The sequence below is a fragment of the Hipposideros armiger genome, unplaced genomic scaffold, assembly GCF_001890085.2.
Source record: "Hipposideros armiger isolate ML-2016 unplaced genomic scaffold, ASM189008v1 scaffold_298, whole genome shotgun sequence".
NCBI classification, from domain to species: Eukaryota; Metazoa; Chordata; class Mammalia; order Chiroptera; family Hipposideridae; genus Hipposideros; species Hipposideros armiger.
The window spans coordinates 1,199,505-1,225,311 of record NW_017731648.1 but is presented as its reverse complement, the minus strand read 5'-3'; the positions used below and the strand labels follow the sequence as shown (position 1 = coordinate 1,225,311).

The 25,807-nt window shown below is 55.2% G+C and overlaps 2 protein-coding genes across 8 annotated transcripts in view; both read left to right on the top strand.

The window, feature by feature from the left end:
• DOCK6 (dedicator of cytokinesis 6) overlaps positions 1 to 17,778 on the top strand; it is a 40,330-nt gene extending 22,552 nt beyond the window's left edge. For 2 of the 4 annotated variants that reach the window (XM_019659394.1, XM_019659391.1), the window contains 27 exons: positions 1,148 to 1,237; positions 1,502 to 1,597; positions 2,300 to 2,440; positions 4,444 to 4,557; positions 4,667 to 4,837; positions 5,250 to 5,389; positions 5,474 to 5,643; positions 7,920 to 8,080; positions 8,231 to 8,413; positions 8,751 to 8,877; positions 9,207 to 9,291; positions 9,440 to 9,536; positions 9,673 to 9,807; positions 10,098 to 10,250; positions 10,390 to 10,548; positions 10,657 to 10,757; positions 11,116 to 11,308; positions 11,389 to 11,532; positions 13,803 to 13,934; positions 14,029 to 14,043; positions 15,301 to 15,426; positions 15,528 to 15,617; positions 15,915 to 16,151; positions 16,475 to 16,618; positions 16,701 to 16,807; positions 16,974 to 17,135; positions 17,530 to 17,778. In XM_019659394.1, the coding sequence (XP_019514939.1) occupies positions 1,148 to 1,237; positions 1,502 to 1,597; positions 2,300 to 2,440; positions 4,444 to 4,557; positions 4,667 to 4,837; positions 5,250 to 5,389; positions 5,474 to 5,643; positions 7,920 to 8,080; positions 8,231 to 8,413; positions 8,751 to 8,877; positions 9,207 to 9,291; positions 9,440 to 9,536; positions 9,673 to 9,807; positions 10,098 to 10,250; positions 10,390 to 10,548; positions 10,657 to 10,757; positions 11,116 to 11,308; positions 11,389 to 11,532; positions 13,803 to 13,934; positions 14,029 to 14,043; positions 15,301 to 15,426; positions 15,528 to 15,617; positions 15,915 to 16,151; positions 16,475 to 16,618; positions 16,701 to 16,807; positions 16,974 to 17,135; positions 17,530 to 17,572 (3,516 nt within the window). In that variant the 3' untranslated portion in view covers positions 17,573 to 17,778. The remainder of the gene's footprint in view (positions 1 to 1,147; positions 1,238 to 1,501; positions 1,598 to 2,299; positions 2,441 to 4,443; positions 4,558 to 4,666; positions 4,838 to 5,249; positions 5,390 to 5,473; positions 5,644 to 7,919; positions 8,081 to 8,230; positions 8,414 to 8,750; positions 8,878 to 9,206; positions 9,292 to 9,439; positions 9,537 to 9,672; positions 9,808 to 10,097; positions 10,251 to 10,389; positions 10,549 to 10,656; positions 10,758 to 11,115; positions 11,309 to 11,388; positions 11,533 to 13,802; positions 13,935 to 14,028; positions 14,044 to 15,300; positions 15,427 to 15,527; positions 15,618 to 15,914; positions 16,152 to 16,474; positions 16,619 to 16,700; positions 16,808 to 16,973; positions 17,136 to 17,529) is intronic. The other 2 variants (XM_019659392.1, XM_019659395.1) reach the window with 2 other exon arrangements.
• Positions 17,779 to 18,691: 913 nt separating this feature from the next.
• The window catches only part of KANK2 (KN motif and ankyrin repeat domains 2), a 31,185-nt gene continuing 24,069 nt past the window's right edge, over positions 18,692 to 25,807 (top strand). Inside the window, exons 1-4 of one of the 4 annotated variants that reach the window (XM_019659388.1) lie at positions 18,692 to 18,786; positions 20,009 to 20,260; positions 21,169 to 21,323; positions 21,718 to 22,929. In XM_019659388.1, coding sequence (XP_019514933.1) covers positions 21,287 to 21,323; positions 21,718 to 22,929 — 1,249 coding nt within the window. In that variant the 5' untranslated portion in view covers positions 18,692 to 18,786; positions 20,009 to 20,260; positions 21,169 to 21,286. Of the gene's footprint in view, positions 18,787 to 19,946; positions 20,261 to 21,168; positions 21,324 to 21,717; positions 22,930 to 25,807 lie in introns of all 4 variants that reach the window. The other 3 variants (XM_019659390.1, XM_019659389.1, XM_019659387.1) reach the window with 3 other exon arrangements.

The following is a 25,807-nucleotide window of genomic DNA, read 5'->3' as shown; positions in this document are numbered from 1 at the left end:
TTCTAAGGTGTCAGCTGGGTCTTGAAGATCACATACAATGTGATGAGGAGGCAAGAGGGAAGGAGGTGACACTGAGGCTGGCCTTTGCAGTGGATGGCCCATCTGGTATATGCCAAGAGGGCAGGGCATGTGGCTGGAACTATGGGAGCTGGGGAACCCTCCAGTGCAGGTCCCAGGCCTGGGTCACCTTCATCATTGGACCTCCTCTCCCTGTCAGCAGCCTCACCTCCTGACCAGCAAAGGAGGAGGAAAGAGTAGAGCCTGAGCCGCCATAACCCATTTCACAGATGGGGACAATGAGACAGCGAGGTCCCAAGCAAGGCTGGAGTGGAGTTAGGCCTGGAACCCGGGGCTCTCTTGGCCGTTCCCCCTGCCTCTTATCACCATCTCACCTCCTCTGTCCTATACTTCTTCCTCTTTCTCCTTCTTAATCTTCACTCTAATCCCCTCTGTCTATACCAGCGGTTCTCAACCTGTGGGTCGCGACCCCTTTGGGGGTCGAATAGCTCTTTCACAGGGGTCACCTAAGACCATCGGAAAACAAAAAGATATTTACATTACAATACATAACAGTAGCAAAATTACAGTTACAGAGTAGCAATGAAAATAATTTTATGGTTGGGGGTCACCACAACATGAAGAACTGTATTAAGGGGTCGCAGCATTAGGAAGATTGAGAACCGCTGGTCTATACTCTCCCTCTTCCATGTCTCTTCCCTCTTCCTACCTCTGAACTCACTGACTCAATCACACTCTTCACCCTTGTCCACACTCGCTCTTAAACCTCCTCTGAACACACTTTTTTCACTGCCTACACTGATTTCACCTTCTCCACCTACATCCCCCCATCCATTCTGTCACCTGTGTCCCTGGCTGATCCCGTTCCATCCATGCTCATCTTTGCACTCTCTGCCAGTGGGCTCTGGTCCACATTCTCGCCTATTCTGTTCACCCCGCTTGTCACCTTACTATATCTTCCTTGTTATTTTCATCTCCATCACACTTTCCTTCTCCGTGCCCCTACTGCCCGTCCACACGGACATGTTTTCCTCTGTCCATGTCAACCATCTCTCTTCCTGTCCACACCACCAACACCCACACTAACCCTCTCTCGCCATCCCACCCTCTTCATTCCATCCCATCGTAGACCATCGACCGCAGCTTTAACCGAACCTCCTACCTCGAGAGCTCCTCCTCGGCCCCAGCAGCCACCCAGCCAAGACCCACTGTGCAGAAGGTAGTGGTAGGCAGAGGGTGGGTGACGAAATTTTGGCCCGGTCCCAGCAAAAGGGTCCAGAGCCCCCATCCCCTGAGCCCAGCAGAGTCTGGAGAGCACAGGGAAAGGTCACATCGAATCCGTCTGCCCCCTCTCCTGCATGGCCTCCTGCTGCTCTAACCCCAAGCCCTGCAGCTGCATCTTCCCATGTCATGCCCTCCGGGGGTGGGGGGGCAGGTAGGGGCAGGCTCCTCTGCTCTCTGTGACCCCTGCTCCTGCCTTCAGCTTCTTCACGAGGAGCTGGCTTTGCAATGGGTGGTCAGTGGCAGTGCCGTGCGTGAAGCCGTCCTGCAGCACGCCTGGTTCTTCTTCCAACTCATGGTGAGAGGCCCTCCTCCCCTCCTGAAAGCAAGAGGCCCCGAGGGGAGACTGTCTCCTTGGGGAGAGAAGCCTCCTGGGATTGTATCTGAGACCCCCGAGAAATGGCCCCAGAAGACCCCCACATAGAAAGATGAGAGATGCCTAATGGGATCTCTCCCTGGAGAGCGGCCCCCTGAAACTTACCTGAAACCCCTTCCATAGAGAGAAGATACCCCCCACCTTCCCTATGAAACTGTCTGGAGAGACCCCTAACCAGTGAGGAGACCCCCCCTTCAAGAGCCAGCCCCAGAGAGAAAGGGAAACCCCTGTGGTCACCCCCCCAAACTCTTCAAGAGGTGCCTTGAAAGACCTCTCCTGACTACAAGCCCCACCTCATCTGGTGGGCCTTCAAGTCCCACCCAGGGCTCCCTCAAGCCCCACCCTATCCACAGACTTTGCCCCAGGAAACCTGTTCCACTCCCTCATTCTTCCCACCCTTGCAATCTGCCTGGGACCCTCTTAGACTCCGCCCATGGCCTTCTCAAGCCCTGCCACAATCTGCAAGTCCGGCCTGCAGCCTCTCAGGCCCTACCTTCAGCCCAGAATTACTGGGCTCAAGTTCCACCCAGGACCCCTTATGCCGGCCTTTAGCCTACCTTCCGTGCTGTTAAAGTATCACTTGCAGCCCCTCACGCCCCACCCCGCTTCTTGCCCCACCCGCAGGTAAAAAGCATGGCGCTGCACCTGATTCTGGGCCAGCGTCTCGACACACCCCGCAAGATCCGCTTCCCTGGGCGCTTCCTGGATGACATAGCGGCCCTGGTGGGCTCCGTAGGCATGGAAGTCATCACCCGGGTCTACAAGGTGAAGGGGGAGGGTTCTCAATGAGGGAGGGGCTTGAGGAAGGACATAGAAGGAGGGGCCTGCAAGACCATGAATCCCATTTGCTGGATAAGTCGGTTCATTCAGCATCTATTTCTTGAGCACCTACTGTGTGCACAGCCCTGTGTTGGGCACTAGAGACACAGCAGTAAACAAAACAGACCCAAATCCTTGCCCTCATGGAACTGACTTTTATGGGGAGACTTGAAGGAGGTGAGGAGCAAACTATGCGACGTCTGGGGGGAAGAGCATTTAAGGCAGAGGGCATAGCAAGTGCAAAGGTCCTGAGGCAGTACTATGCCTGGGCTGTTAGAGGAGCAATGAAGTGATGAGTATGGTTGGAATGGAGGGAGCAAAGCAGGAATGGGAGTGAGGCAGAGAAGTGACAAAAGGCAGATCCATTAGCCTTTACCACAGTGTCAGTATATAGTAAGTGCTCAATGAATGGACATTGATGTTCTGAGACCTTGAGAGAGTTGAGACAGTTGAGAGAGTGGAGCTTGTGGAGGAACAGAGGGCATGTGCCCATAAGCTGTGACCAGAATGTCTGATTTTAAAAAGTAGAATAGGACTTCTGAATTTGATGGGAACTTTCCAGATTTTTGAATGCCAATCTGGCCCAAGCCAGTCCTTGTGCAATCTCCTGTGACCTCTGGTCTGGTCTCAAAAGTCTCGACCTTGTTCCACTGGAGCCTCCCCAAGGGTTGACATTCCCAGGGGCTGACCTGTATTATGAGGAAACCACCCTGAGAAAGAGTTGCAAGAAAGAACAACGCCCCTGAGAAGCACCATCATAGCTGCTAGTGGGGCATCGGTGACAGGCCACCGATGGTTTCATTCCTGGACATTCATCGAGCACTGACTCTATCAGGCTCTGTGCACAAGGCAGAGCCAGTCTCTGCCCCACTGTGGACTCAGAGCTCAGGCAGGTTTTGTATTTTGTTTCTTTGGGTTGAAGGGAATTGAGCCGCTAAGGCTGACTTGTGAGGCCACAGAGTGGCTCATGAGGACATAAGGGCAGAACAAGCACCAGCTGGGCCTTGAAGCCATAGCTGCCTCCGTGCTGTTCCTCACCCTTGCTGGGCACATCCTGCCCCAGGGTCTTTGCCTTACTATTCCTTCTGCTTGCAATGCCTTTCTCCCCGTCCTTCGGGCTACTCCCAAAACAGCACCCTGTTCAGTTGTCTTCGAAACACGTAGAATTATCTGGGATCCTTTTATTGTCTGTCTTCCCCTACACAAGACTGAGCTGTACAAGCAGCAGAGACCGCCTCTGTCTTGTTCGCAGGGCTTGGCACATAGTAGATGCTCAGTACATGCTCGTTAAATGATTGCTGGGGGCTTATCAGTTATGGCAGAGGTTAATTTGCTCAAACATAATCACAAGTGCTTTAAATGTGACCACAATTTATTTCTGAGCATAAGTGGGCTGTGGGGGTGCTCCATGGTGTAGGCCCAGCAATCAAGGTTCACCATGGTGCCTTGTCATATCTGACATGGTAGGCTGTGGGAAAATTTAAGTGGCCATATTACTTCCCCTCAAATTCCATTGGCTAGAATGTGATCACATGGTTAGCCTCAGCTGCAAGGGAGGCTGGGAAATGTAGTCTTTACTAGCTCTGAGCTTGATACACTGAGATGGGGAGAAAAGACATAGGGGGGAGTCAGCAGCCAGCTCTGCCATCCATGCTATGTTATTTAAATTTGATGAAAGAGGAAAGAAAATAGTGTCCTGAATGGTGCCCGGAGGAGTATAGACACATTTACTATGGGCAAAGGAGAGGATTAGTCAGAGTGAGGAGGACAACCAGGAAGGCCGGTAGTGGCTAAAGAGCAGAGATGAGGGTATGTCAAGAAGACACAGGGCTCTGGGCAGTGATGTGGCTCCTGGAGGTCACTGGTGGCCTTGACGAGAGTCAGGCCTTGTTTGGGGACAGGTTTGTTGGGGGGGTGTGGGCGTGGGCTGACAGGCCCTGTGTCCCCAGGACGCGGAGCTGGCCGAGCGCCTCAATGCCAGCCTGGCCTTCTTCCTCAGCGACCTGCTGTCCCTGGCAGACCGTGGCTTTGTCTTCAGCCTGGTTCGGGCCCACTATAAGCAGGTAGGGGTGGGCATGGCATAAACAGTGCACCTGCAAGTGGTATAGTGGGGTGGTGGGCGTGACAGGCAGAGAAACTTTAAATGTTGTCTGCTGATTCCCTCTCCTTCAGGTGGCCTCGCGGCTACAGTCAGCCCCCAACCCTGCAGTGCTGCTGACCCTACGTATGGACTTCACCCGCATCCTGTGCAGCCATGAGCACTACGTGACCCTCAACCTCCCCTGCTGTCCCCTGTCACCCCCGGCTTCGCCGTCACCCTCGGTATCCTCCACAACCTCCCAGGTGGGCTGGCCTCACTTCTGGCTCCTTCCATTGACTTCTGACCTTCAGCCTATCTTCTGGGGTCCCCTTTGTCCCAGGGGGACTGACCCTTCACCTCTGAACCCTCCTGGTCAGCAGTTTTCCAGGAGGACCAGCTTCTAATTTCTGACCTCCAAATCAACTCCCAGACCCGCCTTCTATGTGCTGTTTCTCAGACCTCTGACTTTTGACCCCATGCCCTGTCACATCAGATAGTTTAACCCCAAAAACGTTTCTCTGACCCTTAATTCAATGCGTACTGTCATTTCCAGATGAGTTCATCCCAATCTCTCACCTCTGATCCTTAACTCCAAATGAATTCATCCTAACTTCTCACCTCTGACCCTTGACCCTTGCCCCCTGCCATCCATGCTTTTTCCTTCCCCGTCTGCAGAGCTCCACCTTCTCCAGCCAGGCTCCAGACTCCAAGGTGACCAGCATGTTCGAGCTGAGTGGGCCTTTCCGGCAGCAGCACTTCCTGGCTGGGCTCCTGCTGGCAGAACTGGCACTGGCCCTGGAACCTGAGGCTGAGGGGTAAGCGCAGGCCCTCACTGGCCTCTGGGTAGGAAGATCCAGGCACTGCGTCCACTGTGTCCTGAGCACCTCACTACCCCACAGGGCATCCCTGCTGCACAAGAAAGCCATCAGTGCTGTCCACAGTCTGCTCAGTGGCCATGACGCTGACCCCCGCTATGCCGAGGCCACCGTGAAGGCCCGTGTGGCCGAGCTGTACCTGCCACTGCTGTCACTTGCCCGGGACACACTGCCACGGCTACACGACTTTGCTGGTCAGTGGGTCAGGGCAGGATCGCGTCACATGATCCAGGGGCTTGATTGATACACAAGGCTCAGGTCGGGAGAGCACGGTTAGGAGTAAAAACACAGCATTAGGGTCAATATTTGGGTTCAAGTGCTGGCGCTGGGCCCCAGGCAAGGCTTGAGCCTCTCTGAGCCTCAAGTTTCTCCCTTGTAAAATGGGGACACTGGTAGCACCAACTATTTCCTGTAGTTACGTGAAAATTTGGGGAGTTGAGGCGCTGCGGTATTGTCAGCCTACAATAAATGGGAGATATTATAAAATTTATTATCTTCTAAGAAGAGAGAAGATGTGAAGAGGGAAGATGGGGTGAGAAGGCGGATGGAGCCCTGTGTTCGTTCATTCACTCGTGCACATTCATTGACACTACTGAGGGACATACATACAGTGGTTGGTTGGAAGCACAGATTGGGGATTTGTAGGTTAATCTCCTCCACCAGTTAAAGGAAATTCTCAGTTGTTATCTCTTGAGTTTGCTTTTCCCTGCCTCATTTTCTTGGCTCGTTCCTTCTGGGACTCCAATTACATGTATGTTAGACCTTTTGATCATGTCACACATGCATGCTATGCTCTGTTGTTTTCCATTCTTTTTTCTCTGTGTGCTTCACTTGGGAAATTTCCTGTTCACCTGTCTTTGAGTTCACTACTTCTGTCTTCTGCTTCTATTAACCCCATCCATTGAGTTCTGAATTTCAGATATTATATTTTTCAGTTGGAAAATGTCTATTTAATTTTTTTTTAATTTTTTTTTTGTAGATTCCAATTCTCTGTTGAAATTCTTTTTACCCATTTTGGTCTATCTTTTTTTTTTTTTAAGATTTTATTGGGGAATAATGGGGAGGGAATAGCGTTGGGGAATCAGGGAAGGGGAACTGTCCTTTTGCTGTCCTTTTATTCTTCAGTCTAGTTGTGGAGGACGTTGCTTCATTGGCCCATGTTGGTATTGGGATCATTGTGCTCTTCCCGACTGAGGCAGAGCGGTCGCCGGCCATTGGACGGCAGCTCACAGCAGCTTATGCCAGCTGCCGGCTGCTCACGCTGGCTGCTGGCCACTCACGGTAGCTTATGGCAGCCCACTGCAGCCCCACTGCATCCTACGCCGTGGAAATCCACTCAATGGCAGCCCAGTTCCAGGTCAAACTGCTGTTCACCATCTTAGCTGTAGAGGGCGCAGCGTCACTGGCCCATATGGGATCCACACCAACTGCCCTGCCACTCCCAAGCCAACTCTTAACCAACATGCCACTTGGCTGGCCCATTTTGGTCTATATTTTCTGCAACTTTTTCTTTTAAAGTCTTTGTTTGCTAACTTTTGGTCATCTTAAGTACATGCTTCTATTGTCTCTCTTTCTCTCTTGTCAGTTGTATTTTCATGCCTCTTCACATGTCTTGTAACTTTTTATTGTATTTTGGACATTGTAGGTAAAAGAACCATCTGAACTGAAACAATGTCATCTTTCCTTAATGAGGTTTCCTCTTTCTCTCTCTTAGGCAGATAGGTTAAGGCGCTGATCATCTCAGTGCAATGAGAAATTCGATTAAGCTGGACTGGAACTATAGTTAGACTCAGTCAACCTTTTGTTTTAAGAATCTCTAGGGTGTGACCTTTTCTGTATTTGTTGGCTGTTCCTCTCTCTGGTGAGACTTTTTTTGGGGGGAGGGGTACTTTTTTAAGATCATAGATTTTAGAACCAAACCATTTAGGTTAAAGTCCTAGCTTGACCATTTACCTACCTGCTGTGTGACCCCAGGCAAATAACTCAACCTCTCTTTGCCTCATTTTCCTTGTTTATAAAGTAGGGATTATAAAAGTACTTATATGGTTGTTTTGAAGATTAAGAGTTAACATTTTAAAAATTAGAATAGCACCTGGCATGTAGGAGATGCTTTGTAAGTGCCAATTGATGCTATAATAGCAGCAGCAGCATATATTATTGTTGTCGTTGTCATCACCATCATCATCTTTACAATTACTACTCCTGTGGGCCAGGGCCATGTTCTAAGTGTTGAGTATATAGCAGTGGCCAGAGCAGATACAGTCCAGGCCTTTGTGGACGCAATGAATGTATCTAATTACAAGTAGAATAAGTGAGCTCTAGGACTGGATAACTGGAGACTCTACCCTGGTCTGGGGGTGTTGATATCAGGGAAGACTTCCATGAGGAGGTAACCTTTGAGCTAAAATTTGAGACAGAGGGACAGCACTTAACAAGGTCTCATTCTTCTCTCCCCCTCCCTTCCTCCCAGAGGGCCCAGGTCAACGGTCAAGACTGGCCTCAATGCTTGACTCAGACACAGAAGGAGAAGGGGACATTGGAGGAACCATCAACCCCTCAGTGGCCATGGCCATCGCTGGTGGCCCCCTGGCCCCTGGCTCCCGGGGCAGCATTTCTCAGGGCCCAGCAGCGGTGAGTACAGGGCTGATCCTCAGAGACATCATCCAACCTGGTAATAGAAGTTATGTAATGAGATTCAAATCAGCTAGTTCTCATCTTACATGGAGAAAATGAAAATCAACTCTGTCCCTTCTGAGTGCCCTGTCCCCTCTCTGGCCTCAGGGTTCTCGCTCAGGCTGTCCCCTCTCTGCCGAGTCCAGCCGGACCTTGCTGGTGTGTGTGCTGTGGGTACTAAAGAATGCAGAGCCAGCCCTGCTGCAGCACTGGGCTGCCGACCTGTCCCCGCCTCAGCTGGGTCGTCTCTTGGACTTGCTGTACCTCTGCCTGGCTGCCTTTGAGTACAAGGTATGGTGGGGTGGGCAGGGGACTGGGGTGTGGGGAGCAGGCTAAGTGTGCAGGATCCTTGGTGCTGTGGGCTGGGCATGAAGGGGTGGACTGTCCTCCTGTGCCAGTTCCTGAGGGTAAAGGGGTGGACTCTGTCTGTGCTGAAGCGAAGAGAAGGGGAGGATTGTCTTCATGAATAGAATTTGGAAGGTGCCGAGACCTTGCAGTAAAGAGGAGAGCTGTGTCTTCAAGCATAGTCCCAGAGGTTAGAAAGGACCTCTTTCTAGCAGGCTCAGGTTAGCCCAGGTCCCACGAAAAAGGGCAGAGTCAACCTGGAACCCGTTCTCTGCCCTCCCAGGGGAAAAAGGCCTTTGAGCACATCAATAGCCTCACATTCAAGAAGTCCCTGGACATGAAGGCTCGATTGGAAGAAGCCATCTTGGGCACCATTGGAGCACGACAGGAGATGGTACGACGGAGCCGTGGTGAGTGGGAGATGTGCCCTATACACGTCCCCCTAGCTACTCCCACCCTGTGTCTGAGGGGCCCCAAGAAGGCCCATCCCTACGTCTGTCTGACTCTCTTTTTCCAGAAAGGCATCCACGCGTCATCCCCATACACGTGGGTGCCTGTGTCCCATCTGCTGTCACATGTCATTCATATCTAACTGTGTGCATACACTTAGTAAGCGTCCGCGTCACCCAGTGTCCTCATGGGTCATCCCACCTTGGTATCTTTGTGCCTGTATTCTTCTCATGGTCACATGTGTCCTTATGTTTTTGCACATCTGTGAACATGCGCCTACGCATCTCAGAGAGGAGCCCATTTGGGAACCAGGAGAACGTACGCTGGCGGAAGAGCATCACACACTGGAGACAAACCTCGGACCGTGTGGATAAGTGGGTGTGGGCCGGAAGAAGTTCCCTGGGGTTTAGACCAGTTTTCAGAGAACCGGCGCCCCAGAGACAGCTGGGGGCAGGGGAGAGCTCAGCTGTGGGATGAGGTCTGGCCCTGAGAATCTCCCCAAGTCCCTCCTCTCCCCTCCAGGACCAAGGAAGAAATGGAACATGAGGCTTTAGTGGATGGGAACCTGGCCACCGAGGCGAGCCTGGTGGTTCTGGACACACTGGAGATCATCGTGCAAGTAGGTCTTGATCCAGCAGCCCCCTGACCTCTGACCCCACCCCAGTGCCTTGTGATCTTCGATTCCGGAATCCCTCTCCTTCCCTGACCCCATAATTACCCCAGTTCCTAACAGCTGGATTTCTGACCCCCTCCAGACGGTGATGCTGTCCGAGGCCCGGGAGAGTGTCTTGGGTGCAGTACTGAAGGTCGTGTTGTATAGTCTGGGCAGTGCCCAGAGTGCCCTCTTCTTGCAGCATGGCCTGGCCACACAGCGGGCCCTGGTATCCAAGGCGAGTACCACTCGGCAGCTACAGCTCTTAGAGTCATAGTCACCGCCCAGTCTATGTGCTCAGCAACTCCATGAGGCGGAGGTTCCTTAGCCACAGTGTACAGAGGAGAGAACAGGATCAGAGTGGCACAGTCATTCACTCAGTATCACACAGCAGTGGCTTAACAGAGGGCTGACTCCAAAGCCTGCTGTGCATGGCCAAATAAGGCAGAATAAACAGGTGCCCCTGCCCACGTGCCTGGGGGCGGGGGGGGGGTCTGACTAGTGTCTGTCTTGGCCCTGGGGGGGCAGTTCCCGGAGCTGCTGTTTGAAGAGGAGACGGAGCTGTGTGCCGACCTCTGCTTGAGGCTCCTGCGACACTGCGGCAGCCGTATCAGCACCATCCGCACGCACGCCAGTGCCTCGCTATACCTCCTCATGCGCCAGAATTTCGAGATTGGCAATGTAAGTAGGAGCGGCCGGCTAGGGGTCTGGTGTGATAGACGGAAGGTGGGTGAGGAGAGGGGTGAAGGCAGCAGGTCAAGCAGGCCCTGGTGTGAGGGTCCAAGGCCCACAGATGTGCTTTCCCTCCCTGCCCCTGCAGAACTTTGCCCGCGTGAAGATGCAAGTGACCATGTCACTGTCGTCCCTAGTGGGGACAACGCAGAACTTCAGTGAGGAACACCTGCGACGGTCACTCAAGACCATCCTCACTTATGCCGAAGAGGACGTGGGCCTGCGGGATAGCAATTTCGCCGAGCAGGTGACCCCACCAGGCCCTTGCCCCATCCTCAGCAACTCAAGGGCTTGACCCCTGAACCCACCACCTCGGCTCTGTCACTTCCCAATGAGGGCCACTGTCCCACTCCAGGTCCAGGACCTGATGTTCAATCTGCATATGATCCTGACGGACACAGTGAAGATGAAGGAGCATCAGGAGGACCCTGAGATGCTCATTGACCTCATGTACAGGTGAGGCGGGCCAGGGGGACCTTCAGCCACTCGCACCCAGACAGGTGAGGGGATAGATGAGTAGATATTAATCAATATATGAGGTAAGGAAGGAGCAAGTGAGCATACTGGTGATAAGAGGGACAAATGAGGAGGGACAGGCGAAGAGGAGCCAGGAGAGCAGATGGATGAAGGTAATCAGGTGAGTGAGCAGACAGGTGAGGGCACAGGTAACTGATGGGGTACAGGTGAGGAGATTGGCCGGTCAGTGGGACAGATGGGTGGGGTAACAAGTGAAGAGGATGGACGGGTGGGGCGTGGGCAGGGTGGGCAAGGTGAGTCCCCATCTTCCTCGTGTTTCCCCTCACCTGGGCACCAGGATTGCCCGGGGCTACCAGGGCTCCCCGGACCTGCGACTGACATGGCTGCAGAACATGGCGGGGAAGCACGCAGAGCTAGGCAACCACGCAGAGGCTGCGCAGTGCATGGTGCACGCGGCTGCGCTGGTGGCGGAGTACCTCGCCCTCCTCGAGGATAGCCGTCACCTGCCCGTGGGCTGCGTTTCCTTCCAGGTAAGTGGCCAAAAGGGTGATGGACCGAGGGTGGGACTCTTGTGGGGCAAGGACCAGACTGACGCCACCTCCCACCCCAGAATATCTCGTCCAACGTGCTGGAGGAGTCTGCCATCTCTGATGACATCCTGTCGCCTGACGAGGAGGGCTTCTGCTCTGGGAAGCACTTTACGGAGCTGGGGCTGGTGGGGCTGCTGGAGCAGGCGGCTGCCTACTTTACCATGGTGAGGCCTGGGGCTGCTGCAGGACACAGGGCTCGGGCTGGGTGGCATCATAGATACCTGCTCCTGGAGACTCAAGGGGAAGCTGCTGCCAGGACCTTTCCAGTTAGGAGATTTACAAAAAATGGAGACCCTCAGAGGCCCCCATTACCTGCCTTTCTCCCCTTAAAACCTTTGCCACACAGCCTGGATATAGTAAGCCTTCAAGACATTTAGCTACTCTTTTAAAAATGTTTTTATTATAGAAAATTTCAAGCACCCATAAAAGAAGAGAGTTGTACTTTTACCACCCCCATACCGAGCACTCAGATTTATCAACCATCCATATTTACCATCCTGTTTCATCTCCTCTTTGCTTCTAGCTTGTTATTTTGTTTTTTGGGTTTTTGTGGGATTTTTTGACATCTAAAAACACAAGATCCCAGTTTTCACAAATTAATGAAACCTAACGTGACCGTTCAGCTGGAGTCTTTGTTTTTTTGTTTGTTTGTTTGTTTTTGTTTTTTAAGATTTTATTGGGGAATTGGAGGAGGGGAACAGTGCTGGGGAATCAGGGGAAGGGGAACAGACTAGTTGCTGTTGTTTCGTTCTTCAGTCTAGTTGTGGAGGACGTCGCTTCACTGGCCTATGTTGGTATTATCACTGCGCTCTTCCTGGGTGAGGCAGATCGGTCGCCGGCCTCTGGACGGCCGCTCACGGTGGCTCTTGGCATCTCACACTGGCTGCTGGCCACTCATGCTGGCTGCCGGCCACACACGGTAGCTTATGGCAGCCCACTGCAGCAGGGACTGCAGCCTACGCCATCGCCGGCGACTCACAGCAGCCCAGCTCCAGGTCGAGCTGTTGTTCACCATCTTAGCTATAGAGGGCAGTGTCACTGGCCCCCATGTGGGATCCGAACCAGGGCCCTGCTGCTCAGAGCTGGCGTCCCAAGCCAGCTCCTAACCAATGCACCACTCAGCCGGCCCCAGCTGGAGTCTTTATAAACCCTTGCTACTCAGTGTGGTTGGAGGACCAGCAGTGTAGATATCACCCAGGGTTTGTTAGAAATGCAGAGTCCTTTGAACCCTGCATTTTAACAAGATCTCAGATGTGCACATTGGAGTTAGAGAAGCTCCAGCTTAAAACATCTGATACCACACCATCACACCCATGAGTACCTCTCAGTGCAGCTCCTACTAACGAAGTCCCTTTACACAACTCTTATCCCACATGACCAAGTTAACAGGAATTCTTAAATACTAGTCCATGCTTAGATGACCCTAATTATCTCAAAAAAAAATTTTTTTTGCAGTTGGTTTGTTTGAATCAGAATCCACATAAGACCCATAGTGGCTGTGCCTGCAAGTCTCTTAAGTCTCTTTTAATCATAAAAAGAAAGCAAAAAAGAGGGCCTCAGTTTCCCTCTTTTTGCAAAAGGGGTTTCGTGCATTTTTGGCATTTATTTTCCATTGTAGTAAAGGGGTTTCTCCAATTTGCTTTTTTTGGGGAAAGCAATTGGTTTTTTTTCTGCATTTTACTTGTTGGAGACCGGGGCTTTGTTCCAGAGGGTTTTCTGGCCTACACCGGGCTGGTTGTGTCCCTGTGCTGTTGTTTGATCGGTTCTGGGAACTGGTAGTTATGCCTGGGGCCCCACTCAGATTCAGGGTCAAGTTGTCCCGTAAGATTACTTTTCTGTGGTGCTAACCTCCCTCCCCCCAAGTGATGTTGTTTTCATTATTGTCTCTTTTCTGGAGTCTCAGAGACAAAGGCCTCAGGGGAAGAAGCCAGAAGGTAAACACAGACCTTCTAACAGTATACATCCCAGGGTGCCTACTGTGTGCCAGGTTTGATGCTGGCACCAGCTGGGAACAAGGAGCACCCACAAGCAGGCATTAGTGGTTAGGGAGGTCTTAGGCACTAGACCAGGCAGGCTGGCACTCTGGTCCTTCCCTTAGGGAGCCCTGCTATGTCTCTTGAGTTTAGTTTTCCCTCTGAGAAATAAGAGGGGGAAGAAAAAAAAAGCACCTCCTCCCACTCATGAAGGAACACAGGGGAAGTGCAGATGTACACAGCACCTGGTCCATAGTAAATGTGGTGAGGACCACAGAGGGGTCTATATATAGGAGCCAAACGGAAAGGCTGGTGGTGGGTGGTCCGTGTGGGCTTCCTGGAGGAGCTGATAGTGGATGGAGCCTTGGAGGGTGAGTGGGAACACAGGGGAAGGTTGTCCCGTGCAGGAGAGAACCAGGGAGGGTGCTGGAAATTCTGACTTGCTCCACTCCCACCCCCAGGGAGGGCTCTACGAGGCAGTGAATGAGGTATACAAGACCTTGATCCCCATCCTGGAAGCCCACCGCGACTACAAGAAGCTGGCTGCTGTGCACGGCAAACTGCAGGAGGCCTTCACCAAGATCATGCACCAGGTGGGCCCAGATGCCCTCCTAGACCCTGCCCTTGGTCCTGCCCCGCCCCCCCCTTCCCGGCCTCAACTGACCTTGACTCTTCTCTTCCCCACAGAGCTCTGGCTGGGAGGTGAGTCAGCTTGGTGGCCATCGGCCTGTGGGGCCCCCAAGACTGCAGGTCGGCTGTAGTCAGACACAAACCACCAGGGGGCGCTGGAGGATCATGGCTGTCTGGCTCCAGGGGCTGGGGCTCAGTGGGTGATGACGTACCCCCACTACTTCCCCTAAGATTCCCCCCTCCCTGCCCCAGATCTCTAGGGCAGCCTGTGACTCACCCAGCTGGGAGCTCTCCAGAGACACCCCTCCCTCGGGCAGGGCCAGCTCGGTCACTGCCTAGGAAGGGGGGGTCTCCCTCTGTCTCTGTTTCTCATTGTCTGTGCCTCTTGGTTGCTTTCCCTCCATCTCTCCCTGTCTCTGTCTGTCTCCCTGTTTTGATCACTCCCTCTCTGTCTCTCTTGGTCTCTCCCTGTCTCCCTAGCTTCCCTCAGGATCTCTGCTCCTCATTGCCATTTAATGCTCCCCCTCTCTTGCCTCTCCCCCACTTGAGTCTATTTTTAGGCATCTCCTAGTTTGGGGAGAATTTTCTGGCCAAAGATGGCAAGAACCCAGAGATGAGGCAGGCTGCCTGGGTGTGGGCCGGGTGGGGAGGGTAAGTCCCCTCCCTCGCTGGATCTCTGGTCTCTGCCCCTGGGATGGTTCTCATGGAGCACCCTAACCAGGACCCTGGAGGTTGGGGGCACTGACCTTTGACCTCTCCCGTGACTTTGTTTCTCTGCCCCTGCTCCCTGTCTCCATGTCCTGGTGCCTGCCGCACTCTGTCCGGATATGTCTTGGTGAGTGAACATGGAGCCACCCGCTTCCTTTCTGGTTAAGTGGGGTCCCTCCTTCCAGACTTAGGGCTGGGGAGGGGGAGGATGCCCTGGAACAAGGGAGCCAGAACCTTGGTCCCAAGCACTTGTTGAACATCTGCTGCATACCCAGCCCCATAGGTACTGAGGGCACAGCTGTGAACAATATAGTCCCAGTTCTCATTTTATATTGGGGTCCAGGCTCTGAAAAACTGCATGGGGTGAGAGGGAGAAACAGAAACTCGGGGCTTGTATTAAATGAGAATGAAGATTTAGGGAAGGTAGGAGACAGAAGCTGGGGAGAAAGAGCAAGGGTGTAGGCAGTTGGTGGTCATCTAGGTCCATGCCACGATATTCTCAGGGTCTCCCCTGCCCACGTCCACCTCTTCCACACGTGGGACCCGAGGACCTGCATCTCGGGGGCAGGGGCACCTCCAGCAGGGCCTCCTAGGCAACAGTGCCCCTTCCCACAGCTCCAGCGTGTATTTGGAACATACTTCCGTGTGGGTTTCTACGGTGCCCGCTTCGGTGACCTGGATGAACAGGAGTTTGTGTACAAGGAGCCATCCATCACGAAGTTGGCTGAGATCTCACATCGGCTAGAGGCACGTCTTGGTGGTGGTGGGGTGGGGGGTGGGGCATGAGGCTGCCCTGGGGAAGATTGGGGGCTGTATCTCTGCAGCCCAAGTCAGCCCCATGTCCCCAGGAGTTCTACACGGAAAGGTTTGGGGAGGACGTGGTTGAGATTATCAAAGATTCAAACCCCGTGGACAAGACCAAGCTCGACCCCCAGAAGGTGAGGGCTCCCGACCATCACCCTGGGGTCCCCAAAATCCTGTATTCAGGGAAACTCCAAGTATTCTTCCCTGGGACCCTCATATCCTATTTCTCTGGGAAACTCCAAAGCTTATCTCTCATGAACCCCAAAATCCTTAACCTCAGGGGATTCCCAAACATCTACATGTAGGCAGACCTGGGAATCCCAGATGCAAAGTCCCCAGATCCATGGAGGCCCACCCACTGGGAGTCCTGGAAGCCCTGGGGAGGGTATGTTGGAGCTGTGGGAACCTCACACCTGAGCCCCGTGCCCCAGGCTTACATCCAGATCACATACGTGGAACCACATTTCGATACCTATGAGCTCAAGGACCGCGTGACCTACTTCGACCGCAACTACGGGCTGCGCACCTTTCTGTTCTGCACGCCCTTCACACCCGATGGGCGTGCGCATGGGGAGCTGCACGAACAACACAAGCGCAAGACACTGCTGAGCACGGACCATGCCTTCCCCTACATCAAGACTCGCATCCACGTGTGCCACCGGGAGGAGGTGGGCGGGGGACCCCAGGCCCTGGTTGGGGAAGTAAGGGGACTCCAAACTCCAACCTCCAGACCCAAATCTGTAGCCTCAAATCTTTACCTCCAGACTCAGCCGACACAAGGCTGGACCACAGTGAGACCAAAGGCCCCAGAGCCAGACAATGGCTGCTGAGCCAGGCCCTCCAATCCTGCCAGATCCCGGCAGGCAGGAGCCCCCAGACCCTGTTCATTACACAGCTGCTTGGATCCCCTCCCACCCCAGCTGCTCTGGGCTGGCCTGGGTCAGGATATCTTCAGGCCCCAGCCAGTGCATGCCCCCTCCCAACCCTGCAGACAGTGTTGACGCCAGTGGAAGTGGCTATCGAGGACATGCAGAAGAAAACACGGGAGCTGGCTTTTGCCACCGAGCAGGACCCACCCGATGCCAAGATGCTGCAGATGGTGCTACAGGGCTCTGTGGGGCCCACTGTGAACCAGGCACGGCTGGTGGGGGACGCAGGCTGCCCAAGGACCACCAGGGGCCATGCAGACACCCTCACAAACCCCTCTCTCTCCACAGGGTCCCCTGGAGGTGGCCCAAGTGTTTTTGGCGGAGATCCCAGAAGACCCCAAGCTCTTCAGGCATCACAACAAGCTGCGACTCTGTTTCAAGGACTTCTGCAAGAAGTAGGCCTGATGTTGCCCATTTGTTTCTCCAACCCCCATCATGGCTCTCTGCTTACCTGACCCCCCATTCTAGCTCCTGACCCCACTTCATAGACTCCCCCACTTCTGGTCTTGCTTTCTCTCCTGAGTGCCAATGCCTAAGCACCTCCTGCCATCTGGCCCTCAGGTGTGAGGATGCACTGCGGAAGAACAAGGCCCTGATTGGGCCGGACCAGAAGGAGTACCACCGTGAGCTGGAGCGCAATTACACCCGCCTGCGGGAGTCTCTGCAGCCCCTGCTCACCCAGCGCCTGCCCCAGCTGCTGGCACCGACCACAGCCAGCCTCAGGTGCCTGACCCGGGCCCCCCACCCTAGAGAGGTGAAGAGGAGGCAGGCGCAGACAGGCACAGGATGGGGGCTGTCATGTGACTACTTGGATGTGTGCACAAATGCATCCTCTGGGCAGCCATTTTGGATCCTGATGGCTTAGTTCCCGACAAGTGACTTCATCTTTCTGAACCTCTGTTTCTGCATCTGTAAAAATGGGTACAAATTGTCTCTCCAGTGGTGGGTTCCAAGAAAAAATCTGCAAAACCACAGCCAGATTAGAATGGATATGAAAGGAACAGGGAAGATTCTGGAAGGATCTCTGGAGGAAGGGGAGGAGGAGGAGGAAGAGGGCTGGGAGCATTATGGAGTTGGGGGCCCTGTGGCCATGTTGACCACCTTACTCCTCCCTCAGGAACTCCTTGAACAGAGCAAGTTTCCGGAGGCCTGACCTCTGAGCCCACAGGGCCTGAAGCCACACCCAGAGGAACCAGCACCCTGGCCTCAGCTGTCTGTGCTTTCTGGGAGTCTGTCCCACCACCCACTTGGCCGTTGGGCGACCACATTGCACACAGGGCTGGGCCCACTGTCCCTTTGTCTGTCTGTTCCTGTCTGTGCACTGATATTTCTTATCTTTTTTAATTTAAAATGTTTTTTATAAGCATCCTGTGTGGTGTGGTCCCTGGGGGCTGGGTCATGTGTGCAGTCTGTCCATACACCCTGATCTTTGACAGACACTGAGACCCTATTGGGTGCCAGGGACGCAGCAGTGACAACAGACGCAAATGCCTGCCCTTGTGGGGCTGATGTTCTGGTGGGGAAGGCAACACACAAATGAAAATGTCACATGTGTACACGGGGAATAATAGTAACATTTATTAAATCCTTGCTGAGTGCCCAGCCCTGTACTAAAAGGTTCCCAGAAAGACACTGCCCCATTTATGGGTCTTTTTGCTCTGGGGGAACTCCCATAGGCCCCTGCCTCATAGTTAGTGAATCTTCTCAGCACCATTATTGGGGTACATTCTTAACCCCACTTTACAGATGGGGAAACCGAGGCTCTGAGCACTTAAAGGCATCATACGGCTGGGAATGGAGCCCAGGTCTGGCTGGCCAGGGAGCCCAGGACTTAGCCACGGCCAGTGCAGCCACTCACTGACCCAGTCCCCCTCCCCGCCCCGCGGCGGTCACGCCACAGTGTACCAGGCCTGCGCTGGGCCGCCTGGGGGAGGGGTGACCTCCCGCCGCGCCCTCCTGGAGCTGGGCCCCGGCCAGCCCCGCCCCCTCCCGCCCTCCGCCGCGGCCCAGCTGCAGCCGTCGGGGCAGGACAGCGGTGGGGGCCTCTGCCTCGGGGAGGGGAGGCGAGGCGAGGGGACATGGCCGGACGCCCCCACGCGCGCACACACCTGCCGTCCAGGTGCGATTGTGTCCTTCCCGCCTCACACCCCGCTCAACCGCTGCCCGGCCCTTAGGCGACTGGGGGGCGGGGCCGGTCCTGAAGGGCGGGGACAGCCCGTAGGGGGCGAGGCGGGGTGGAGCTACCGCCGAAGGCCGGGAGGCCGGGCGGCGGCGCGCGGAGGACGCACGGGCGGCGGGACGCAGGGACGCGGCAGCCGGAGCGCGCGAGGCGAGTAGGACCCGGGTTCGGGTCGGGGTTCGAGTCCGAATCGAGGTTCGAGCGTAGTCACCACCCCATCTCCAACCCCGGGGCGCGACTTCGCGGGTCTCTACCAGCTGCTGCCTCCAACTCCACCATCTCAGCCCAAACTTTACGGACTTTTGAGTGTTTCGGTCCCCGCGTCTCTGCCCCGTCCTCATCTTTGACCCTCGTCACTGCTTTTCTCCCCCAACCGCGTCCTCCTCCTCCATCTGCACCTCTCACCCTGACTCTCCGCCCCATCACTGCCCCCCCTCTGCCTCCCTGCCTTATCTCCTCCCCCTCTCTACCTCTTTCCCCCCTCTCTGTTCCCCTTCGCCCTCCTCCGCGGCCGGGCCGGAGCCAGGCCCCAGGCCCCAGGCGGCGGGAAGGCGGCCGGGCGTCCGGCCGGACTGGGCCTAGGCCTGGCGGCTGGGCCAGCGTGGGGAGCGGCAGCTGTTTGCCATTAGCCGGGGACCCCGCAGGCCCCGCCCCTCACTGCACGGGCGGTGTCCTCCTCACCCCCTTTTTTGAGGCTAGAAGAGGGCGGGAAGACCCCAGAGATATACAGGCCGGTCTGAGAGCGGAGCTTTAAGGAGACCCCGTCGGACATTCGAGCCCACCCGAACCCTGCTCCTTTTTCCTGAGCCCCCTACCTTGTCGCCTATTTAAGTGTCCTGTCTTAGACGTTCTCTCAATATCTTATGTCCCCCGCCCTGTCCCCCAGGAGGTCCATAGAAGGAGAGGGGCCTCAGCCCCAGACATCCTCATTCCACCCCCAATGTGCTTTCTGGAGTCACCTGCCCTCTCTGAGGGCAGTCAGGTGGCTGGAGACCCCCAGACTTCAATCTCTGTGTATGGGAAATGGGTAAAGGGATGTGGAGTGGGAGTGAGGATGGCTTGGCCCACAGTAGGGGACTCTGCCGGGCTTGGGTTCAAATCCAGGACCAAACACTTGCCCCTCCAGTGACCCTGGGCAAGTCACTGCACATTTCTGTGTCCCCAGATTCCCCATCTGTGAAACACGATGGTAACTACCCACCCGGTGGGGTTGTCTGATGACTAAATGAGTTGCTCAGAGACTATTTGCCCCACCCCTATCCACCTCCAGGGGCCCCTACAGGCTAATCCAACCCTGCTCCGTGCCTCCAGTCTCTCTCAGGTCCCCAGAAAATATTTTTGATTGTGTTGTACAGGGGATGAACCTCCAGACAGGTGGAAAGCCAAATTTCCTACCATCAGTGACCATGTGTTCCAGGTGTTGCAAGACAGAGAAGTGAGGACAGAGACGTGGAGAGACAGGGAGAGGGAAGTGGAGAGAGTCGCAGAGAGACAGAGGTGTGGAGAGACGCAGACGTGGAGAGACGCAGAGAGACCAGGATGAGAGAGAGAAAGCAAGACGCTAAGCAAGAGACACCCAGGGTGTGAGACAAGGACAAGCTCGGCAGCCCCTGAAGCCCCAGCCCTGCCTTCATGCCCGGCAGGTGCCCCACCTGGTGCATCCTCCCAGGTACCCACTGCCCTGGCACCAACAGGCCAGAAAGGGTCCTCTCTGGTGGCAGGATAAGCCGGGTCCTCTGTAGCAGGGTGGCTGGAGGTCACACAGCAGAGAGGACTGGGTAAGCTCAGGCAGAATGTTGGGGACAAAAGGACCCTGGCTGGAATCCAGGGCTGGGAGGTGGGTTAGTGAGAAGCCCTGATTGTCCCTCCCCTTTGCAGCCTCCAGGCGTCCCCTCTTACTTCCTCCCTGCACCCCCATGACTTCCCGGGCCACCGCCCCGGCTTCTGTCCTTGCTGTGCGCACACACCGCCCCCTCCCAGCCGGACGTGTCCTGGGGGGGCAGGAAGTTCTCCTGTAGCCCGGCTCCGAAACTGTTTATTTTTAGAGAAAATTGTTTCCATAAAGGGGAAAGGCTTTGCTCCTTGTTGCCTCCCCACAACTTTCCCTGCCACCCCCCACCCAGGCTGGCCTGACCCAGCTCTGTTTTGGGGTCCTCTGCCCTGAGTTGTAGCTCTCTTTGTGTCCCTGGGTCTGTGTTTCATTGCATCCTTGTGGGAAGGCTGTCTCCCTATTACCACCCCAGACCCCTGCCCACCTCAGCCCCCATAACAAGCTCTTGGCCTGGACTGAGGGGAGGGGGTGCAGGAAGGGCGGGGCCTGTAAGGCTTGGGGCCCCTGGGCTGGGGGCCTTGTGGAGGCGGGGCTATGGGAACAGCTGGAGCCTGTCCAGGGTCTGGACAGATGTGCCGGCAGGCTATGAGGTTTGGTTTCTTTGTTCCAGGCCGTGGGGGCCCCCCACCCCTTTCCACAGCCAGGCTGGGTGTACGCCTATGAAAGGGTCCCGTACCAGGAAAGAGGGGTGTTGGAGGGAACAGCTGTGGAGGGGGGTGACCACATTCCCTCTCCTCCCCCTGCAGATCCTTCCTGACTGCGGCCTCCATCGCCCCCTCTCTCCAGGTAAACCTCAGCCTGTGCTGCAGGCGGTCTGACTCAGGGTCTCCCAGTGACTCTTGAGGAGCATCTGCAGACCAGAGGATGGCGCAAGTCCTGCACGTGCCAGCCGCCTTCCCAGGTCAGGAATCTGGGGAGGAGAGCCCTGCTTGCCCAGGGGCTGGAGGTGGGGGTTGCGGGGAGATGGGCCTGTCCTGGAGGCCTGAGGGAGGGAAGAGGGACCTGCCCTGGGCCCTACCTGGAGTGGGGGTGGGGCTGAGGATGAGACACAGCCCTGCCTTGAGGGCTTAAATGGGAACAATGTAGCTCTGCCATTGAGAGTCTGAGAGGGGACACCAGGCCCTGACCTGTAGGGGGTGGGTCTGAGTCTGGAGACACAGATGAGCAGGTGAGGACCCAGTGGGCTTTATTTGCCATCCCTTGGGCAAATAAACCTTGGCTCTCCGGGGTACATCAGTCTAACCCTCAGAGGGGACAACAGTGTTCAGAGGTGCTAATGTTTCTCCCCTCCCCAGGGACTCCCGGCCCAGCCTCCCAGTCTGCCTTCCCTGCCAAGGAGACAGACCCACCCTACTCCGTGGAGACGCCCTATGGCTACCGCCTGGACCTGGACTTTCTCAAGTATGTGGACGACATTGAGAAGGGCCACACGCTACGGCGAGTGGCCGTGCAGCGCAGGCCCCGCCTTGGCTCGCTGCCCCGAGGCCCTGGCTCCTGGTGGACGTCCACCGAGTCGCTGTGTTCCAACGCCAGTGGGGACAGCCGCCACTCGGCCTACTCCTACTGCGGCCGAGGCTTCTACCCTCAGTATGGCGCCCTGGAGGCCCGCGGTGGCTTCAATCCCCGTGTGGAGCGCACGCTGCTGGATGCCCGGCGCCGCCTGGAGGATCAGGCTGCTGCACCCACTGGCTTGGGCTCCCTGACACCCAGCGCCGCCGGTTCAACAAGCTCGTTGGTGGGCGTGGGGCTGCCACCCCCTACGCCACGGGGCTCAGGACTGTCCACCCCCGTGGCACCCAGCGCCGGGCACCTGGCCCATGTGCGAGAGCAGATGGCAGGTGCTCTGCGGAAGCTGCGGCAGCTGGAGGAGCAGGTGAAGCTGATTCCCGTGCTCCAGGTGAAGCTTTCGGTGCTGCAGGAGGAAAAGCGGCAGCTCACGGTGCAGCTTAAGAGCCAGAAATTCCTGGGCCACCCTGCCGGGGCCCGGGGCCGCAGCGAGCTCTGCCTGGACCTCCCTGAGCCCCCTGAGGACCCAGTGGCTCTTGAGACTCGGAGCGTGGGCACCTGGGTCCGAGAGCGAGACTTGGGCATGCCTGATGGGGAGGCAGCCCTTGCCGCCAAGGTTGCTGTGCTGGAGACCCAGCTCAAGAAAGCGCTCCAGGAGCTGCAGGCAGCTCAGGCCCGGCAGGCTGACCCCCAGCCTCAGGCCTGGCCACCTCCAGACAGTCCAGTCCGCGTGGACACCGTCCGGGTGGTGGAGGGGCCGCGGGAGGTGGAGGTGGCAGCCAGCACAGCCGCTGGGGCCCCTGCGCAGCGGGCCCAGAGCCTGGAGCCCTACGGGGCAGGGCTGCGGGCCCTAGTGACATCTGGAGAGGCCGAGAGCCCCCCTGTTTTCCGCAGCCATGAGGTGGTGGAGACAGTGTTCCCCGCGCCCACTGCATCCACTGGCAACATCCATCTGGTGAAGAAGATCAGCATTACAGAACGAAGCTGCGATGGGGCAGCAGGTGAGCCATAACTGGCCAGGGAGGGTGGTGGAGAGGGTCCCTCTTTCTTCATCTGAACAGCAGGGTCCAGCCCCAGCTTTGGTCTTCTACCAGACAGACTGCTGCCCCTCTCAGAGCCACTGTCTCACCATCTGCAAAAATGAGACAAAATTGTGTCACTAACTCAGTGCAGTAGGGGCCGTGCAGAGAAATTGGGTGTCTGTTAAGTGTGCATCCTCATGTCTAGCACATTGTAAGTGTCCAGAAAGCAGGTGGTATTTTGGTGGGAGGGTCCCCAAGGCTGTTGGTTTGCTAGGCAAAAATTCCTTCCTGTTTATTCAGTAAGTGGCAGGAACCAATCTCAGACCAGTTTAAGCAATGGAAGGGAAATGTGTTGTTCATGTAACTTAGGGACAGCTTCAGGCACAGCTGTATCTAGGTGCCCTGGAGTCTCTAAGTCTCTTTCTCTTCCTCAGTGCATACTGGAGGCTTCTCTCTCAGGCGGGCGAAGGTGGCCCCACTGCTCTTAGCATCTGTCCTTGCAGCTCTATGAAAGGAAAGCCCCTCAGTCCAAATAGTGCCAATAAAAATTCCAGGGGTGGTGCTCATTGGTTGGCCTGGGTCATATGCCTGACACCAAGCTAATGATTGTGTCCCTCACTGCCCAGCAGTGAGGGGGATCCTAAGGGTAGAGGAGCCCCACCCAAGTCCTGTGGCCAAGTCCTAAGGGAGGAAAGGGGTGCTCCCTGAAGGAAGTGCTGAGCTCTCATGCCAAAAAAGGGGATGTGGGATGTGCACAATGCAGCTGCCCCCCCACCTCCGCGCTGAGGCTCCTGGGAGAAGCTGCCGGAATGATTCATAATAATGACAGCTGTTCTTTATCGGACACTAGCCTGGTATGGAGTGCTATGCTAAGTGTTTCACCCATGGAGGAGCGAAAGAGGGGAGCTGTGCAGCCAGACATCCTGGGTTCAAATCCATTTCTTGCTGTCTCCCTAGGTGAGCAACTTCACCTCTCTGGGCCTCAGTTGCCCTATCTGTGAAGTGGCGTAATAGTCCCCACTTCCAGGATGCTTGTGAATACAGCACACAGTTAGTGCTCAATCAGTGCTTGTCGCTGCTTCTACTGATGATTTTCAGGTCAACTCTGTTTATAGTTAGGGAAACTGAGGCTTGGGGAGAAGCTGCACCTGCCCTGTGTCACACAGCCAAGGAGATCTAAACACAGGTTGGCCTGAACCTGTAGCAGGGCTCAGAGGTGGGGCACAGGTCCTCATCCCAGCCTCAAATGTCAGGTGGCCAGAGCCCTGTGGTGGGACTGGAGGGCACAGCTGGAGGGTGGGGACCTGACCCAGCTGTGTTTTTGTGCTTCCTCCTGTGTGTTGTTCCTGGCCAGCTCCTGGCACCACCCCTCTGTTCTGTGTCCATCCCAAACACCCAGCCCTGCGACTCTGGCCCCCAGCCAGGGGCCCCACCCGGCCCAGCCTTGGGATCTCTGAGAGGCAACCTCCATTCCAGACATGCTTCCCAGGGCAGCCATGAGGTCTCCTTCCTGCAGGACACACAGACATAGCAAGGTCCCCATGTGCAAGCCCCGACAGTTCTTCCTTGTGTCTCACTTAACTCTTGCTGCAGCCAGCCCCAGCCTCCACCTTGCTTGAGTGGAACTGGTGTGTGCTAATTCATTTCAGTGTCTACCCATTCAACATGTTTGTAGAGTGGGGGTCCTGACAGCCTGATGTCACCAGATTAATGTGAGGCTTAAATGCATCAATTCGTGTCAAGTGTTCAACAGATAAGTAGTGGAGGCTTCACGGGTTGGTAGTTGGCCTTTTGAACCAAGGTATGAAAGGAAAGAAGCAGCCTGGTGGCAAGGAGGTGGGAAGAGGAGTGTTCTGGGAGGGGGCTCATAGCAGGGGGAAAGGCCCTGAGGTGAGGCGGGGGCATGGGTGTTGAACAAGCTGGAATAGGAGGAAGCTAGAGAAGCAAGGTCCAGGGTAGCATCAGGGATTTGTCCCACAGGGCTCGTAGACTGGGGAGGAGCAATACGGGAAATAAAATGAGATACTACAAGGACTTGACAAGTTTTTGCAGCATGTAGTTGCTTAGATGGGTCAGCTAGAAACGTAGGTCAGGGAGGGCTCCATGGAGGAGGAGGCAAGGAAGAGCCCAACCTCTGACATCTACAGTTTGCTCCCTGCAGTTGAAGGGTGGGGAGGGTGAGTGGCAGCCTTCCCCTCAGGCTGGCAAAGGTAGGTTAGGGCTACTAGAGGCCTGGAGACCCCCAAGTCCCATCCCCCCACCTGACAAAGGCCCCACAGAGATCAGTGGGAGAAGGGGCAGCCAGGCATGTTCATCTGTGGGGTCTCTCCAAGGCTTGTAAATTTCCCCTGCTCTTGTTCAAAACATATTCCTATGAAAGCAGTTCATATTCTTTGTGGAAGCTTTGGGAAGTATGGAAAAATCTAGAACACAAAATGAAACCCCCATAAACCCACCACCGCCCAAACGCAGCTGCTGTCAACACTTCTGCTTCTTTCCCTCTGAAATTTTTAACACAGAAAATAATGTACATTTTTCAAGTCTCACAACACAGAGCTGGTAGAATTTGTCATTTTGCTTTATTTTTTAAAAGCATTTAGGCAGCCCTTACTACAAACCAAGGAATTATTGGACTCTCATATTTTAATTCATTTAAGTTCCCAGACCTCTTTACTCTCAAGGGTGCCACGCAGACATCCTTCTGCAGGAACCCTTTACTCTGATCTGTTTTTTCAGCACAGGTTTCTGAAAGGGCATTTTTTGAGGACCTTTATGTCTGTTACCAAATTGCTTCTCTCTCTCTCTCTCTCTCTCTCTCTCTCTCTCTCTCTCTCTCTCTCTCTCTCTCTCTCTCTCT